This window comes from Myodes glareolus, chromosome 6 (assembly GCF_982192425.1).
Source record: "Myodes glareolus chromosome 6, mMyoGla1.1, whole genome shotgun sequence".
Taxonomy (NCBI): Eukaryota; Metazoa; Chordata; class Mammalia; order Rodentia; family Cricetidae; genus Myodes; species Myodes glareolus.
Window position 1 is genome coordinate 38,614,241 of NC_142031.1, and position 18,684 is coordinate 38,632,924.

At 44.6% G+C, this 18,684-nt stretch overlaps 1 protein-coding gene across 1 annotated transcript in view; it reads left to right on the plus strand.

Moving 5' to 3' along the window:
* Nucleotides 1-18,684, plus strand: part of Dnah6 (dynein axonemal heavy chain 6) — a 205,615-nt gene that overhangs the window by 124,085 nt on the left and 62,846 nt on the right. Inside the window, exons 47-56 of the mRNA XM_087907121.1 lie at nucleotides 1,436-1,588; nucleotides 3,995-4,135; nucleotides 6,141-6,383; nucleotides 8,058-8,225; nucleotides 9,803-10,038; nucleotides 12,029-12,290; nucleotides 13,928-14,051; nucleotides 14,969-15,165; nucleotides 16,109-16,312; nucleotides 17,022-17,147. Coding sequence (XP_087763247.1) covers nucleotides 1,436-1,588; nucleotides 3,995-4,135; nucleotides 6,141-6,383; nucleotides 8,058-8,225; nucleotides 9,803-10,038; nucleotides 12,029-12,290; nucleotides 13,928-14,051; nucleotides 14,969-15,165; nucleotides 16,109-16,312; nucleotides 17,022-17,147 — 1,854 coding nt within the window. The remainder of the gene's footprint in view (nucleotides 1-1,435; nucleotides 1,589-3,994; nucleotides 4,136-6,140; nucleotides 6,384-8,057; nucleotides 8,226-9,802; nucleotides 10,039-12,028; nucleotides 12,291-13,927; nucleotides 14,052-14,968; nucleotides 15,166-16,108; nucleotides 16,313-17,021; nucleotides 17,148-18,684) is intronic.

Here is an 18,684-nt window from a genome sequence, read left to right on the forward strand (position 1 = left end):
TCCCTATCCATATGATGGGTGCAAAGCCACATCGTGCCCAGAAGATGATGTCTTGTGGTAATCCTCCCTAAGAGAAATCAATGTGGCTACCTTTGCTCTTGCTTAAAGAGCAAAAGTATACCAATTAAATTCTCCAAAAGGAAGTACTTATTGGGACTGGAGAGATGGCTCAGAGGTTAAGAGCACTGCCTGCTCTTCCAAAGGTCCTGAGTTCAATTCCCAGCAACCACATGGTGGCTCACAACCATCTGTAATGGGGTCTGGTGCCCTCTTCTGGCCTGTAGGCAGACACACAGACAGAATATTGTATACATAATAAATAAATAAATAAATAAATAAATAAATGTTTTTTTAAAAAGGAAGTACTTATAAAACTCAAATTAACAAAAGGAAATCTTAAACATTACTAAAGTCATATTTAGCCTAAATTAGAAACAGTTGATATTAATTCACTTTACCTGCTTATCTCTCTCCTGGGAATTTGATCCATGAAAATAATTTACTCCCAGCTGAGGAGCAAAGCTAGGCCTAAAAATGAACTCATAATATAAACTAAATTTTGTCAACCATTTCTGCCCATGGAAATGCAAAGAATGTTGTCTCCATGGTGTGTTGTGCTCCCATATTTGTGGTTAAGATGATACTATACAGAGTTGTGACTTAATTTTTCCAGTAAAAAATAACTGAACGGAGTAGAATATAAGGTACTTATATGTGTGACTTTGATTGGTAAGATATGGTGCTAGATATTTTTAACTGTCAAATTGGCACAATTTAGAATCATCTGAGTAAGAGTTTCAGATTGTCCTGTGAGCATGTCTGTGAGGGACTGTCTTGATTGGTAACTGACGTGGGAAGACCCAGCCCACTGTGGGCAGCACATTGCCCTTGGGCAGGGGGTCCCAACAGTAGAAGGGAGTGAAGACGCTGCTGAGCGTGAGCAAACAAGCCATAAAGGTCCGTTTCTCTCTGCCACGGGCTATGGATGCTACGTTACTAGCGGCTTTGAGTTCCTGCTTTGACCCGCAACCTGGCACTGTCCTTCCAACGCCCCTCGTGGTACAGAGTGTTTATCGCAGCAGGGGCAGGGAACCCAGAGCGGGCACAAATGCTCTTCAGGGGGCCAAACGAGAGAGAAAGATGGAAACTCAATAGAATCACTGCGTTAGGACTTAGGATGCTAGCTACAGTTTAAGTGTCTTTTAAAGGTGGAACTGGTGCTTGTAAGTTTTGGAATGAGTGTCCGATAGCTTCCTATGGTGACTGCAGTGTGACGGACGTACCGTGGTCCGATAACTTCCTGTGGTGACTGCAGGGTGACGGACGTACCGTGATAACTTCCTGTGATGACTGCAGTGTGATGGACGTACCGTGATAACTTCCTGTGGTGACTGCAGTGTGACGGACGTACCATGGCCCTCTGCTCTCCCTGCAGATCGTCGTGGAGGAGTTCCTTGAAGACATAAATAACATCCTAAATTCGGGTGAAGTGCCCAATTTGTTCGAAAAGGATGAGCTGGAGCAGGTTTTAGCAGCCACCCGGCCCAAAGCAAAGGAAGTTGGAATTTCCGAGGGGAACAGAGATGAGGTACCACTCCCGAGTAGTTCTAGGACTTTCTAAGCAGAGATTACCTTAGCTCAGCAGCCACAGTTCACCTAGAAGGAGTCCATGGGTAGATTTTTATATGGTTTTCCCTGTATTCTATGTATTTTATTTTCCATGTGTCCATGGAAACACAAAGTAGAACAAATCAGAAAGCCTGTTCCCCCACAGAGATTAAAGTCATAGCCAGCCGCCTTTGTTCTTCTTTGAGCCTCTACTTGTTAGGTGCACCCGCAGTGTCTAGCCCAAGGGAGGCTGCAGACTCAAGTCTAGCAGTCTAACCTGGCAGCAAGGTTCTGCACAAGGAAAACGGAAATGTGCTTTCTCTCTCTGGAACAGTATAGCTGCACCACCTTCCTTTCTCCAGTGCTGTGATTTCACACTCCCCGCCCCTCCCTTCTCTCTGCACCTCCTTCCACTTTGAGGCCATTATGCCTGAATAGTGGCTTTGTCCCCTTGAGAATGCCCTGGGTCAGAGATGATAAGTACAATCAGCAAGTCTACTGTGGCTACCATAAGTCAGAGGGGATTCATCAGGGAAGGGGGAGTCTCAGGAGGATAGAGAAAGAAAAGCAGCCTGACCCTGGGAATGAACATACAATGCACACTGTCCTCGTTCTGTTCCTGTTCTGTGGAAATGATCTGACAGAAGCAGTGTGGGGGAAAAAAGGACTTGTTTGGCTTGTGATTCCAGATCACAGTCCCCAATAGCAGAAAAGTAAGGCAGGTACTTGAAGCAGGTCATCTTACATCACAGTCAAAAGCAGACAGAAAACAAAAACAACCCTGCTGCCTGTAGGTGTCTATTCTTCCCTCCCACACAATTCAGTACCCAGTCCATAGCATGGTGCCTCCCACAGTGGGTTGAGTATTCCTAGGTCCATGAACATGCCCACAGCCCAGCCTGAAGTGGATAATCCCTCACTGAGGATTTTTTCCAGGTTATTCTAGGTTGTGTCAAGTTGATGATTAAAACCATCACATACATTGTGGCATTAACAGCCATGGGAACCTAGGCCTCTACTATACCTTTCCTGTTAAAGCAGGAAGCTGACAGCCAACCACTGTGTCCCTGTTATCAGGTGCCAGCCACAAAGCAGTGTGTCCCCCTCCATGGCAGGAAGCACCCAAAATAAGGAGAAATATTCAAAACTAATCTCTCCGGACCCACGCCACTTCTTTCAGTCTACAACTGCAAAAGGAAATGTCAGTCCCCTACCCCTCACTCCTCGCTGCTCTCTGTCCTAAATAAAGCAAAACCTAGGACGCTCCCTCCCTGCGTCATTCAAGAGGTCTCTTCGAAGTCATATACAGTGCTCAGGTTGCAATGGCAACTGCAGAATGTCTTTCCTTTCTTTGGAATTCCAGGCATTGACCCGGGGTTTCGCACAATAGATAAGTCATCTATCACTGGACTCCAGTACTCTATTTTTATTATTTGAGACAAAGTCTCACTAAATTTCCCAGTGTGACCTTGGACTTACACTGTAGTTCAGGCTGGCCTTGAACTTGCAATCCTCCTGCCTCAGCCTCCCGTGTAGCTGTGATTACAGGACTGTACCACCACCAGATCTGCCTCAAGCTGCCATTTTAATATTTCCAGACTGCATGGGTGTCTTCACTACTTTCTTGTTGCTATGATTTCTTAAAAAATACCTAACAAAGATAACTTAAAGATGAGTTTATTCCAGCTCAGGGGTACATCCCATTAGGGGTACAGTCCACAATGAGTACAGCCCATCAGGGTACAGTCCATCAGGGTTACAGTCCACCATGAGACCAGCTCATCGGGGTACAGCCCATTGGGGTACAGCCCATCAGGGTACAGCCCATCAGGGGTACAGCCCATCAGGGGTACAGTCCATCAGGGGTACAACTCATCAGGGGTACAGCCCATCAGGGGTACAACTCATCAGGGGTACAGCCCGTCAGGGTACAGCCCATCAGGGGTACAACTCATCAGGGGTACAGCCCGTCAGGGTACAGCCCATCAGGGGTACAGCTCATCAGGGTAGATAGAGCCCATCATGGCAGGGAAGACATGGTACCAAGAGCCTGAAGCAAGTGGACACATCACATCCACATTGGAAAGCAGAGTAATGAATGTGCGTGTTAGAGGCCAGCTCCTTTCTCTACTTTATAAAGACCAGGATCCCCTGCCTAGGAAGAGCTCCCTCTCAGAATTAAGATGGGTCTTCCCACATCAAGTAATATGACCAAGATAACCCCTCACAGGCATCCTTCAGGTGAGTCTAGATTTTGTTGACCACACTGAGTGTAGAAATTGGCAATTCATTTACCCAAGCTAACTGTATTTGATAATAATAGCCTCACTTGTTTCCCTTGCTGTTCCTTCCTTGTTTTAAACTGAAAACTGATCTTTGCTACCAGGTGTTTCAATATTTCATCAGCAGAGTGCGGCAGAAGCTGCACGTTGTTCTCTGCATGAGCCCAGTTGGCGAGGCCTTCAGGTCCCGGTGCCGAATGTTTCCATCCCTGGTGAACTGCTGCACCATCGACTGGTTTGTCCAGGTTGGTGACACCCAGGACACCTCTCTGAGAAGCCAGATTTGCTTGTTTGGGGCTACAACACTGTCTGAGCACAGCTTAGGACGCTCGTGTTTGTTCTAAAGGCTGCTAGGAAGTTCCTCAGTCATAAGAGTATGGTGATGATAATGAAGAAAGAGAAAACCGTTTGTAGAGGAAGAAGAGGCCACTGACACAGAAGTCATCGTGGTCCCAACAAGAGCCATTTCAGGGCACGGTCGGGGAGAGAACTGAAAAGAGAGGAGGCAGAGTGGGAGAGGCGGCTCAGCAGCTAAGAGCACCGATTGTTCTTCTCTATGACCCAGGTCCGCTTCCCAGCACCCAGCACGGCTGCTAAAGATTGCTTAGGTCCAGAAGATCTAACTACCTCTTCTGACCTCCAAGGACACTGCACAGTGTAGTGCACAGATGTACCTGCAGGCAAAATACCAACACACTTAAAATAAAAATCAATGAATCTCAATGAAAGAGGGTAGCAGAGACAGTAGTGCAAGGAACAACCTCAAGGCATTTTCCCCAAGGAGACAGAAAGACCTGAGTAAGGGCTAGAAGGGTACAAAGAGGCTAAGAAGGTCCTATCTCTTTTTTAAAATATTTATTTATTTATTATGTATACAATATTCTGTCTGTGTGTATGCCTTCAGATCAGAAGAGGGCACCAGATCTCATTACAGATGGTTGTGAGCCACCATGTGGTTGCAGGGAATTGAACTCAGGACCTTTGGAAGAGCAGGCAATGCCCTTAACCCCTGAGCCATCTCTCCAGCCCCCAGAAGGTCCTATCTTTAAATTTCTTATTACTTATTTATGTAGGGGCAGGGTGCATACAATATGGAGGCCAGATGTCATCTTGCGGGAGTCAATCTCCTTCCTCCATGTGGGCCCAGGGGTCAAGCTCAAGTGGGCAGGCTGGGCAACAGCTGCCTTTACCTGCTGATCCAACTTGCTGACCCAGAAAGAAGTGCTTTTGAATGGCAGCTTTAAACTTTGTGATCCAGGAAGAGAAATACACTGATACAACCCTAACCCTCACTGAAGGGTAGTGAAGCACAGGGTGTGGTTGTCACTGAAGAAGCTGTGCCCTGGGTGGCAAGGGGGAGGGGTGAGAGGCACAGTGCAGGTGGGGAGATATTGGGGCAGGGGCAGGGTAAGAGCTCACTGACTTATTATTTGCTTCTGGTCTTTTCATTCACGTGGGAAGCAAATAATCAACTGAAAGTACCACAAAGGACAGGGTAAGTCTAGGAAATGGTACCCAAAGCCCAGGACTACAAAGCCAATGCGTTAGGAAAGGCAGAGGCATGTCTGTGCCTCACTCGGGCTAGTTGTCAGGAACTGAAAGCAAAGCAAGCCAAGTGATGGAATGGTGCCATCATTCCAGCGCTAAGGAGGGTAAAAATAGTATTGTGTTTCCTTCGAGGCCAGCCTGCGCTGCAGAGTGAAAAACCATGGCTCAAAATATAAACAACCATCATGGAGTGTGAGGGAGAATGAGGGTTCCTCTCCAATTATACTCAGCTGCCCAACAGTCGCACAGAATAACTAAGGGTCACATTTGACTAAGGGTCGGGGGAACTTGAAATGAGAGAGGTGGGAAGGAGTTGGGGTCTATGCAGGGCAGTGATGACACTGACAGACCCAACCCCACAACCATGTATTACAACGAAGACGAAAAGCCTTGTAAACTATATCATTCCGTGCATGGAATTCCAAAGATAACCAGCCATTCCTTCATCTAACCAGGCCAATGTTTATCAGCAATTTCTATGTTCTTGATGCCGTTCTGGGGGCAAACTGGTCAGCAAATGCAGACTTGAGTCCCTGGTAATAAGTTTGGGATCATGGATCCCCAACGGCAGGAGCAGGAGTAGACTAGCTGAAAGGCAGGACTAGACAAGAAGTCCCAGAGAAATACAGTTTCCTCATTGTCGAATGACGTGTTGTAAATATGACCGACAGAGTTTTTCTCTAATGCCCTCTTTATTTACAGTGGCCCAAAGAAGCACTTCTGTCTGTATCAAAGACGTTTTTCTCAGCTGTCGACACTGGAAGTGAAGATCTAAAAGAAAAGCTTTCCCTCATGTGTGTGAACGTGCACCTGAGTGTCTCCCAGATGGCGGACCGCTACTATAGTGAACTGCGCAGGCGCTACTACACCACGCCCACCTCCTACCTGGAGCTCATCAACCTCTACCTGACCATGCTCACTGAGAAAAGGAAGCAGTTAGTTTCAGTATGTTCAGTCATGTTCATGAAAACAATTTGTCTTTTGTCTTAAAGCCAAATCTTTGCAGGGTGGTGACTAAAACATCTATGTCTTACTCCAAATGTTAAGCAATTGCTCTACCACCGAGTTACATCCCCCTCTATCTTCAGAGCCATCTTCAAACCAAACCATACTCTTTACAACCTGTAATGACACAAAGAAAGAGTCTTCTTGTGTTGGTGCAAGGGCTTCTGCTGCGGGAGCTCCTTCCACTCCTTCAATTTGTGTGTTGTTATTTCGGGTGTAAAGCTAGCCATGGGGGGGCTGGGCAGGACGAAAAGCGGGCCTGCTTGCCTCATCACTACAGGCTTCCCCCTTCCTGAATATTTTTTGTCTTCCTTCTTTCACATATATGAGTTGCTGGCTAAATAGAATAAAGACAACACAATAGCACAGAAGTTGAGCAGAGATCGCACCATCTCTGTGGGGTTTACCATGGAAGTGAGCTTTCTGATGAGTCTTGAATGAGCTAACATGTGCTGATGGTCAACACCAAGACCAAGGACTTTCTGTCACGTGCTCTCCATGCCACCTGAACTCTACCTCTTACATAACGATCTTGAGCCTGCTCCGAAAGGTCTATGCACTTGATTAGAAGATAACCCTAAACTTGGAGCAATCCACGTGCCTATAATCCCAGCACACGAGCAACGGAGCAGGAGGACCAGAAGTCTAACGCTGTCCTCAGCTCCATAGCAGGTTTGAGGTTAGCCTAGGCTACATAAGATCTCATAAAAGCAAAAAGTAACACAGAATTTTTTTTTAACTTAGAAAACAAACTTAGAAATACTTGCAGCTCCTACTTGGATTGCTATGAAATTTAAATAACACTGCAGAAGGAAAAAAGAAGAAATACATAAGGCACAATGTTCACGAGGGACTTAAACTAGGGCCTGACATGTAAGGTGCCCAGAAATAGCGGCTGCCATCGCCTTCCACAGGCAGCCAATAACATGGTCCAAAATCCAAACATTTTAGACTCAGCAAGTGGATGCCTTTGCTACTTAGGTATTTAAAACCCTTTTCAGGGGCCCTAGTCTTGCAGATTGCATGACTTTAACCAGCCCAACAGTCACCTTGACTTCTGTCCATTCCCAATGATCTTTGGAATGCACCTTCAAGCCAGCACCTCCCCTTTCTTCCAGAGAGTCTCCTGTACTGTGTGCCACATCTGTGATCCCAGATAACGGTTCTCACCCCTGGAAATAGAGGCAATGATCAGAGTCCAGTTCTCAAGACTCTGTCTCCCTAGGCCCTCGATGCTCTTGACCCACTCTAAGAGAACAAACTCCCAGAGTAAAGGCCTCCAGGAGTTCCTGTTTGAACTTATCTCTAACATTCAACATGCTACCATGAAGAATAAAAATAAGAGACTTTGCTCCCTTTTCCTCAGTAAGCTGAATGGGTCAGAGACATCCCACTGCTGTAGGCAGAGGGTTGGATCCAAGCACATGGTCACCGGTGCGGCCATTTCCTAGCCTTGTGCTGCCTAGGAACTGTAGGTTTCTTACTTGTCATGGGTTCACAACTTGAAGTGTTACACAATAGTGTGGGGATTCTTTAGTATAAAATTTAATGTATAAATAATGAATGACAGCAATCTACAACTTGTAACACTGTTGTGAAATCTTTGTCATTTAGGCACGAGATCGTGTGAAGAATGGTCTCACCAAGCTATTAGAAACAAACATATTAGTGGATAAAATGAAACTAGACCTTTCGGCCTTAGAACCTGTGCTACTACAGAAATCACAAGACGTTGAAGCCCTGATGGAAAAACTGGTGGTGGATCAAGAAAATGCTGATCAGGTATTGGGGTTATGGGAATGGTCGTATGGGTAAAAAAGCTTAAGCTGCCACCTCAAGAGCTGCATAGGAAAAGTGTATCATTTTTCTCATTGCTATGACCAACTATCTGACAGGAAGCAACTTAAGTGTATGGTTTGTTGAGCTAACAGTGTGAGGGAGTACAGTCCACCATGGCTTCAGGAGTGTGGGGCAGTTGGTCACAGTGTATCCACAATCAGGAAGCAGACATAGGTGGACACTGAGGTTCAGTCTGCTTTCTCGTTTTTATTCTAGGACCCCAGCCTGCCAAAGCCCATAGAATGAAGCCATACATCCAGGGTCGTCTTCCCTGCTCAGTGAAACCTTTTTAGAAACAACCCTAGAGATGTGCCCAGAGTTGTGTGTAAATTCTGTCACATTGGCAATCAAGATTGATCCACAATAAGTGATCAGATCATTTTATTATATGTGTCATTAAAATAGATACTAGAATCGGTAATGCTATTTTTCCAGAAATTTGGTAATGTTTTAAGTTGTAAATGTATTTCACTTGACCAAATCAGAATGGTTCTTTACTATCAAATTGGTACTCTCAGTGACTAGAACTGAAAGAGTCATGAGAGAAGCAGTATCTGAAATTATAAAAGAGTTCCTCTGCCTCTGCCAATTAATGTTATAAGATACAAGATGGATGAAATATATCTCCCTCTCACCATTGGTCCAGCACAAAGGACAAATACAGATCATTATCCTGGCTCTTCAAACACAAGTCAGGTGTCTCTTATCGGAAATCCTTAGCACAGGAAACCTTTTGGATTTTTCTAGCTTTTGGGATAGTGTCAGGGCCCATAGCCCCAACACAGAAACTATTTTCCCTAAACCGGACCAGTACGGAGGTGCGAGAAATAACGCGACACAGTTCACCCAGTCATCACAGAAGGGCATCTCAGGCTTCCTCCATTCCTGAAGATCTACCCGCGTTTATTATACCAAACATCTTTTATCCCTCACCCCCCCCCCAGTAAACCAAGGTGGATACTCGTTAATATTCTCTTTCCGGGGGACGCAGGGCTAGCTGAACACCTGCAACTTAAGTCACCCCCTTTGGATACAACACTTCTCCCCAGGCGATCTACATTTTTAACAAAGGAGAAGGAGCCATACATCCTGGCCTTTGTTAGGTGGCTGTCTTGTTTGGCAGGATTGCAGCCGCCTTGGAAATTAAGCATGGCCAGTGAGCCTGCCTGTAAATATTTTGTATAGATATGGGCCCACAGGATATCTGCATAAATAGAAAATACACAATAAGAGACTCAAATCTAAGTACAAGTCCACTTGACTATCTACACTTTATAAACATCATATTGGAGTGACTTGGTACAATCGTTTTAGCTGCCTGAACTCAGCTGTCGCTGTCACGTGAGGTCAAGTGTGGAATTCTCTGCTTGATATTTTGAATATTGAATTGATGATCTTTGGTGCTCTGTACATTGCAGATCTCAGATTTCCTTTGCTTAAGGATGCTCAGCCTTAACGAGACCTCTTAAGGATGCTCAGCCTTAACGAGACCTCTTAAGCAATCTCGGTTCTGTGGTTAGGTCCGAAATGTTGTGCAAGAAGATGAAGCAATAGCAAAGGTGAAAGCCGAAGAGACTCAAGCGATAGCGGATGATGCCCAGAGAGACCTTGAGGAAGCGCTCCCTGCCCTAGACGCCGCCAATAAAGCGCTGGATTCCTTAGATAAAGCGGATATATCTGAAATCAGAGTCTTCACGAAGCCCCCTGACTTGGTCATGACTGTGATGGAAGCCATCTCCATCCTCTTAAATGCTAAGTAAGTCAGTCATTCGGAATATCTGGTGAGATCTTCCTTTAATGCAGTTTCTCCATTTTCATCTTTTCCTGTACATATATTCATTCTATTCTCTAACCATTCTACCTCTTTGGTTTGAGATAGTATTTCAACAAACTTATTCAAACAAACATTTTATTCAATATCTATTTTATGATAGAGAGTGGGAGAAATAAAACATTGTCTGTAGGATACAGGAAATTGGGGGGCAAAGACATGAGCAGGTTTTTTTTTTTTAAGAAGAAGATGCTCATTTGGGTGTGAGGCCTTGGAAAAAGCTTAGAGACCCATGGTTTTCCTAGAATGGGAGGGAGCTAAACAGACAGGTTGTGATTTCTTCATGAAAGATCATGTATATGTTATGCCAAGCCGATTTCCTCTGGATAACATTTAGTTTTCAAATTTTTTTCAAAAATGCCCTTTTTAAAATTTCATATGCATATATATATATATATATATATATATATATATATATATATATGCACACACCTGTCTATGTAAAACTGAGCAGAGTCTGGACATCCCACTACCACCAGATGTTTCCACAGGCCCTTATACTGGCACCGTGGTCAGACCAGGGCCCTATGCAAAGCACAGGTAAACAGGGGCAAAGGGGACCTAAGAACCACTGGACATCTTTTTTACCTGGTCAGAATTTCTTAGAAATATCAGTGTGAAGCCTGGTCTACAGAGCAAGTTCCAGGACAGTCAGGGTTACACAGAGAACCCTGTCTTGAGAAAGAGAGGGAGAGAAGGAGGGAGAGAGGGGGGAAGGGAGGGAGAGAGGGAGAGAGAAAGAGAGAGAGAGAGAGAGAGAGAGATAATACCAATGTGACAAAAGTTCGAAAGGACATGTTTGTTTGACCAAGAGATGCACAGCCTAGGTAGAAGGTATTTTTAAAGACACCCTAGCAAAACAGTTTAAAGGTCAAAGTTGAGGCAAAGGAGATAAAATGTAAGTACTATGGTGTTTTTAAAATAAAAACCATAACTTCAAGACTGGAGAGATGGCTCAGCAGTTTAAAGCAACTGCTGCTCTTTCAGAGGACCTGAGTTCAGTTCCCAACACCAGCTCTCATCAGCTGGTTCACACCCATCTGTAACTTTAGTTCCTGTTGAGGAACTAAATAAACCTTATTATTTTAAGGTTTGTTGCTTTTGTTTATGCTGCATTTGTTGAACTCTGTGAAACTGTGTTGCTGTGCCTGTCTAAAACACCTGATGGTCTAATAAAGACCTGAACAGCCAATAGCGAGGGAGGAGAGAGAAATGGGCGGGGCTGGCAGGCAGAGAAGATAAATAGGAGAGAGATCCAGAAAAAAAAAAGATCAGGGATTGAGAGAGGAGGGAGGAGGACATCAGGGGCCAGCCATCTAACTACACAACCAGACACGAAGCAGGAAAGAAAAAGCTATACAGAGATAGAAAAAGATAAAAGCCCTGAAGCCAAAGATAGATGGGATAATTTAAGAAAAGCTGGTAAGAAAGAAGTCAAGCTAAGGCCAGGCATTTATAAATAGCAATAAGCCTCTGTGTGATTTATTTGGGAGCTGGGTGGCAGACCCCCCCAAAAGAACAAAAGAGTAAAGAATACAAAACAATCAACAACAATTCCAGGCGATCCCATGTCTTTGCCTTCACAATCAGTACACACACACATACATATTCCCACACACAATGCACACATCACTAAAAATATAAAAATCTTTTTTAATTACTCTTCCTTTGATGTCTTACATTTCTAAAACTCTTGTTTTATATTTCATTCTCTACTGAATCTAAGTCATAGAGATTTAATTATCCAGTTGCCTTTCTCCCCATGAATTAATTGGGCCATTAGCAAAATTACCATGCCTAAACTAAAACTCCCCACCTCCTGGGGTCATGTTATAATGTTCTCACAGGAGTTCATCTTGGTGTTTCCCCCTTGCTTGATGGCAGTGCCATTAGCTCACCATGGTCTGTCTTCCAGGCCCGACTGGCCAACAGCAAAGCAACTTCTTGGTGACTCTAACTTCCTGAGAAGGCTTCTAGAATACGATAAGGAAAACATAAAGCCTCAGATCCTGGCAAAGCTTCAAAAGTACATCAACAATCCTGACTTCGTGCCCGAGAAGGTGGAAAAGGTGTCCAAAGCCTGTAAATCCATGTGCATGTGGGTGAGAGCCATGGACCTGTACTCTCGAGTGGTCAAGGAAGTTGAACCAAAGAGACAGAAACTCAAAGCTGCCCAGGTACGTTACCCAGACTGTGCTGTTTCATAGAAGGTCATGACCAGCCAGCACTCACGCTCCGGAGATGGGGGCCGCTGTGCTCCTCTTGTGTGCAGTGTGATAGTGATCGCAGTCCTCAAAGTAGCTCACTTTTAATAACAGCAGGCAGATTTCTTCCCTCAGAAATCTTCTTTGAAGTCACCCTTTTGTAGAATAAGAAGAAAGTGTCTTGAGTAGATTCCTCTCCCTCGTATCAGGGGAAGGAGAAGACGTCTGTGATGCTGGTGGAGTTTCTGACATCTCTTGCGCTGCTAGTCTGCATTCTCACATCTGGCGGGGTCATCTCAGGTGTGAGAACCACTGAACGCACAATCAGACATAAGGTCCTCAGTCTTCCCAAGAGGAGCAAAGGCCTGCAGGTGGAGCAGGTTACCGAAGATACGGGTATCAAGCAGGGCTGAGCAAAACCTTTCTAGACATGTCCAGATAGTAAATACTGCTCCAGCACTGTGATGACCCCACAGAACCAGCCAGCGTGTAAAGGATGCATGCGACAACAAGCATGGCGAGGGTCCAGCATCACTTTATGATGGGCACTGTCCTTCAGTGTCACACAAGTATCATGCCTCAAACTGTTCTCTATTTGAGTTTTTCCTAGTGTTACAAATTAGGAAAGACCTGTCTTAGAGGGTGCGGGTGTGACTCGGTGAGAATGTTGTCTTCTGCACCCAAAGTTCTGAGTTAAGGCCTCAGCACCCTGAAGAAAGAGAGCCAAGAAGTAGGGGTGGGGGAGTAGGAGAGAGAAGAAGCCCTAGTCGGGCTCACAGCATGTACAGAAATAGTCGTTCCCCACTGCTGGGAGACGGAGAAGCACTTGCCCACTGGCATGGTGCCCAGGGTCCTGTAAGCAACCCTGATGAGACTCATTAGGTTATTAAAAACAAAAGGCATGAAGGAGGAAGGGAGAGTAGCTGGAAAGAGAAGGGTAGTGGGGAAGAGTGGTAGGGGAACAAGAGAGGGCAATGTGATAAATATACATATAAACATACATGAAACTGTCATAATGAAGCCTATTATGTATAACTCATATATGCTAATAAAACATTTTTTTGAAAATAAACAATAGGCTAGTTGTGGTCTATGGGCCTTAGCTAATAGACTTCTGATACAGAGAACTAGTTAGAAAATAGAAGTCTAAATCATACATGAAGATTCAGTTTGTTTTATAATTTAAAATCATAAACCATTATGGTAACTACTACATCTGTTTCTCCATTTATTTTATGCCTTATTTTTCTGTTCTTGTTCTTTGTTTGTTTGATTATATTCTGCTTTATAGAGAGGAAGGAAACTCATGTAGCCTAGACTGGCCTTAAACTTGCTATCTGGATTTCTGATCCCCTTGCCTCTGCCTCCCAGATGATGGGATTGCAGGTGTGCACCGCCGTGCCTGGTTTTATGAAGCACTAGGGATCAAATGTAGACTTTACACATGCTCCACAAGTATCCTACCCGCCACTCTACGTCCCTAGCTCACGCTGTGCAAGGTGGAAGTCTCTGGGGACATGTAAAAAGGAACATAAATCATACTTTCAATCAGTTTTATATATAGGCAAATCAATCTTTGGGGGACCCATTATCTTGCTTGTTTTTGTTAGGCTGAACTTGACACTACAATGGCTACTCTGAGAGAGAAGCAAGCATTGCTGAAGCAAGTGGAAGATAAAATAAAGACTTTGCAAGACGAGTACGACAAAGGCGTGAATGAGAAAGAAAGTCTGGGTAAGAGACTTGGGACTTACTTCCGGCAGGAAAGGCCTGGTTTTCAAGAGGAGAAAGAGTTTTCAGAGAGTCAGGTCATAGATTTCGAAAGGCCTTATTTTATTTACAATTGTGTGTGTGTGTGTGTGTGTGTGTGTGTGTGTGCGCGCATGTGTAAGCATGTGTGTGTGGTGCCTGCAGAAGACAATCAGATGCCCAAAGCCAGAGTTGTGAGCCATCTAACAAGGGTATTGGGAACCACACTCAGGTCCCTGGCAGGAGCAGTAAGCACTCTTACCTGCCGAGCTGTCTCTCCAGCTCCCGGATTTCAGCTGTAATCGAACCTGTAAGGATATGCTTTCATTGACCTCTAACGAGCGTTCTAGTATCAGATGAGAAGGATGCAGATGCTGGATAAATTCCCCATCTTACATACGAAAAGGCTTGGTAGAGCATTTATGTTATAACTCTAAAAAACGCGTGACTTTGGTGTAAACAATAAATACCACAGACCGCAGAGAGCATTGTCTTCAGCCAGAGTAAGGAGCACACAGGAAGTTCCCGGTATGGAGGAGACTAGACTTGGCTCGGAAATGTACACACGGGAGGAATTGGTGTGAGCTTTTGTGAAGATGAGCTGACATCACTAGCTATGTAATACTAGCTTCTTTGGAAACCAAAGCAAATCAATCAACTCTTAATAATTTGGAAAATAAGTCAGGCAGTGGTGGTGCACGCCTTTAATCCCAAAACTCGGGAGGCAGAGACAGGCGGATCTCTGTGAGTTCGAGGACAGCCTGGTCTTCAGAGCTAGTTCTAGGACAGGCCCCAAAGCAACAGAGAAACCCTGTCTCAAAAAACAAAAAAATAAAAATAAAAATAAAAAATAATTTGGAAAATATTGACTAATATGGCCCAATGTTCCCAAAACTGTCCAGCAAAGAACATGGCCCTGACCAAAGCGCGCCTGTTACGTGCGGGAAAGCTGACAGCTGCCTTAGGAGACGAGCAGGTCCGGTGGGAAGAAAGCATTGAGAAATTCCAGGAGGAGATAGCAAACATCGTTGGCAATGTGTTTATAGCAGCGGCCTGCGTGGCTTATTATGGGGCTTTCACAGCCCAGTACAGGCAGTTGGTGAGTAAGTGTGGGATGTAAAAAGCTGGGGGAACTGGGTGGGGCATGGGGAACTAGTTTTCCTCGGTTTAGATGGAAGCTCTCCACTGTGGCAGTTCATCAGAGCAGAAATGTTTATTATGTTCACACACACACACACACACACACGCACGCACGCACGCACGCACACACAGGCCTTCACCTCTCCTGTTGTCTGGTGACCAGCCATCTACACCTAGGCGTCCAATAACATATTTCTCCCTTTCTTCCTCCTGCATTATAAAGCTATCCGTCACTCAACACAATGACCTGGGGGAACAAGAAGAAAACCCTGAGGTCCCTGCCTTTATATCACAAGTGGCATCTAAAGTCAGCATAGAAGTGAACTCTTGAAGAGGCAGGACAAGCACAAAGAGAAGATGAAAAGGAACAAGACACTGGAAGAATCTGCATTTTCTGGGGTTTTGTCTTTGTATGCATGTGTACACACACACACACACACACAATTTATCAGAACACAGATGTTCTGTCTACATATCTAATTTTCCAGAGAAAATTCCTTTCAGGAAGAATTTCATAGCCATTTTTTTATGAAATAACTTTCTTCCTGAGCAGTGGAAGCTGGTCTAAGAGCTGCACAGACTCGGAAAGTGCTCGGGGTCCCCTGGTTCAATGTGAGCAGTCCTTTGCTGGGGAGCAGGGAAAGACAGTTCTGTATCACGCAGCAGTACTCACAGCCATCATGAGAACCACAGTCTTCTTCACATGAGAAGACTGGAGTCCACACAGACGCTAGCAGGCCTGAAGTTATAGCTAACGGCACCGTTCTGGCGCCAGATCCCTGGGTTTTAGGTCACATCTTTGTTCCATGTCCCCTATGGATATCAGTAGACCATGGCTCTCCCAGGCACTGGCTTCTTGCTGTTCTCCACCGTGTGTTGAATGTTCTTCCTTATTTATACAGCTTATAGAGTGCTGGATTGAGTCCTGCCTGGTCCTGAAAATCCCGATTGACCCCTCCTTCAGTCTCATTAACACTCTTGGAGACCCCTATGAAATCCGGCAGTGGAACACAGATGGGCTGCCCAGAGACTTGATATCCACTGAAAATGGCATTTTGGTTACTCAGGGGAGAAGGTGGCCTTTGATGATTGATCCCCAAGATCAGGTGTGTAGCAAACGCTCGTGACCGAGGGGTCCTCTGCTGAATATTTATCTGCCTGTGCTAATATGGAAGAGAGAAATTTGACAGAATTGAATGGCCATGGAGAATTAGACTGGGGGAGCTGAGAAGTCTTCTATTCAGAGTCCCTGGCTGTACAGAAGTGTTTGGTCTTGTGAAAAGTCAGAAGGGCCCTACCCCAGAGCTCTCTCTTCATTTTGACGAGTTTTATTTAGAAGACTGGCCATTGGTTTTCCGTCTTCTATTAAGGAGCATATAAATTGAAAGAAATTTGTGATCGTGAATCCTTTTATGGTAAAAAGCCTTAGGAATCAGGTTGAAGTCAGAGTAGATGGAATTGGGAGCAAGCCTGCCTTCAATTTACAGAGCCCTGCTGTCTGGTTTCCTAAATACTTAAGCAGGGACCAGCACAGAAAATGCCAGCGAAAGTCTCAGGACCCGGGTGACAGACACCCGGCTTTCCTAGCCTGCTCTTTTCTTCCTTTGTTTTAAACTTGGACAAAGAAAGGAATCTCAGACATTGGACTTAAGCGGTGTTTTCATGGGAAGAGGAATTTTTGCTTTGTTTGGGGTTTTGTTTTTTATGTCTCCAATTTAGTCGAACAGTATCTCCAAACTTTATTCTAGAAACTTCCCCTTCTCTGACTTTTGTTTTACTCAGAAGCAAGAACCTTCTGTGTGTTTTCTCTCACAGGCCAACCGCTGGATAAGAAACAAGGAAAGCAAGAGTGGGCTAAAGGTCATTAAGCTTACAGACAACAATTTCTTACGGATACTAGAAAATTCTATCCGGCTGGGTTTGCCTGTCTTGCTGGAAGAGGTTTGAGTTTTGCTTTGCCCTCTCATGTTAGTGCCTAACTATCCGATGTCTGGAATGCTGTCTGTTTAGGCCGGTGAACCACACCTGCACACGTGAAGAACACCGGTCAAGTCCATTTTCAAGTTGTCAGACCAGTTGCTACTCAAACAGTACATTCTCAGATGAGCTGGAATCCGTTAGCTGAAGGAAGTTTCACCCCATTATTTTGTAGCTGAGTCTTTAGTTTCCAACACTGCTCATTCCCAGGCCTCACTGTGGGCCTTCAAGGATGGAAAAATTCAAAGTAGTAATGACAGTAGGAACCTCTGTCTGCATACGTGCCACACACTAATGATGAGCCATAAACTAGCCCAGTAGATGTAATCATTATTCTGTTTGGGTACAATAATGAACTAATAAAAATGAACCTTTTTTGAGACAAGTCTCATGTATACAGCCTGGTCTCAAACTTAGTATGTAGCCAAAGTCACCTTGAACTCTTGGTCCACTCTCCTTGCCTCTCCCTCCTGAATGCTGGAATTACAGATTGTGCCATCAAAGTTCTTCTACAGTGCTAGAGATAGAACCTGGGACTTGGGCATGCTAGGCACACACTCTACCAACTGAGCTGCATTCCCAGCCCGCAGGGGGGCATGGCTCATTGAGTTAACATGTTCTACTGTGAGATTTATCACTCCAAGACTAACGTTGCTTGCATAGTTCACTCATTCCGCAAACATCTGAGAGCAAACTGCAAACAATATCAACAGAGTCTCTGTCTTCAATAGCACATAGACTCACTGGGGACAAAGATAGTAAACAAAGAAGAAAAGAGGTGAGAGGAGGGAGGAAGAGATCTTTCGAGCAAAAGCTCTGAAAGAACAACCAGGATACAGCGATAGCCAATAAGAGCAGGGTTATGATCTGTTCTAGTTTCATCCTCTAGCTGGGATAAGACATTCTGACAAAAAGAATGCCTGATGTGTTTATCTAATCCGCTAAAAACTCGGGAGTTAGATACTGGGATAAGAACCTGAATGATCAGAGAAATGGCGGGGAAGTGACCAGTGACCTCCTATTTCTGTTCTTCCTACATCCAAAAGGGCTGAGACCCTCTCTAAGCCCCGCCCTACTACTTACTGTCTCTATCTTTTCTCAGTCCTCCAAAAACTCTATGGTTAATTTTGGTCAGGTATTAGCTAGATTTACCTTCTACTTCAAAGCAAATTTTATTGTCAGAATGCAATTGCCTAATGACCACACTTTGCTTTCCTAATTTGCCGTTCCATTTTTTAAAGAAAGAAGGAATAAATAAAAGCATGGGCTGCAACCTCTTCAATCCCATGTAGAAGTATCTCTGATAGAGCACAAAAAGTGCTCAGAAATGATATTAACTGGGGTAATTTAACTGCAGCCCTTGTAACAAGGACTGATAATAACATGTCATCCCTAACATTTGTGGGAACCAGTCAAAATCTGATTCTCACTATCCTAATTTATTAATTCTTACTTTAGCCTAACCAGATAGTTACTATTATTATCCCATTCTTCTAATGGA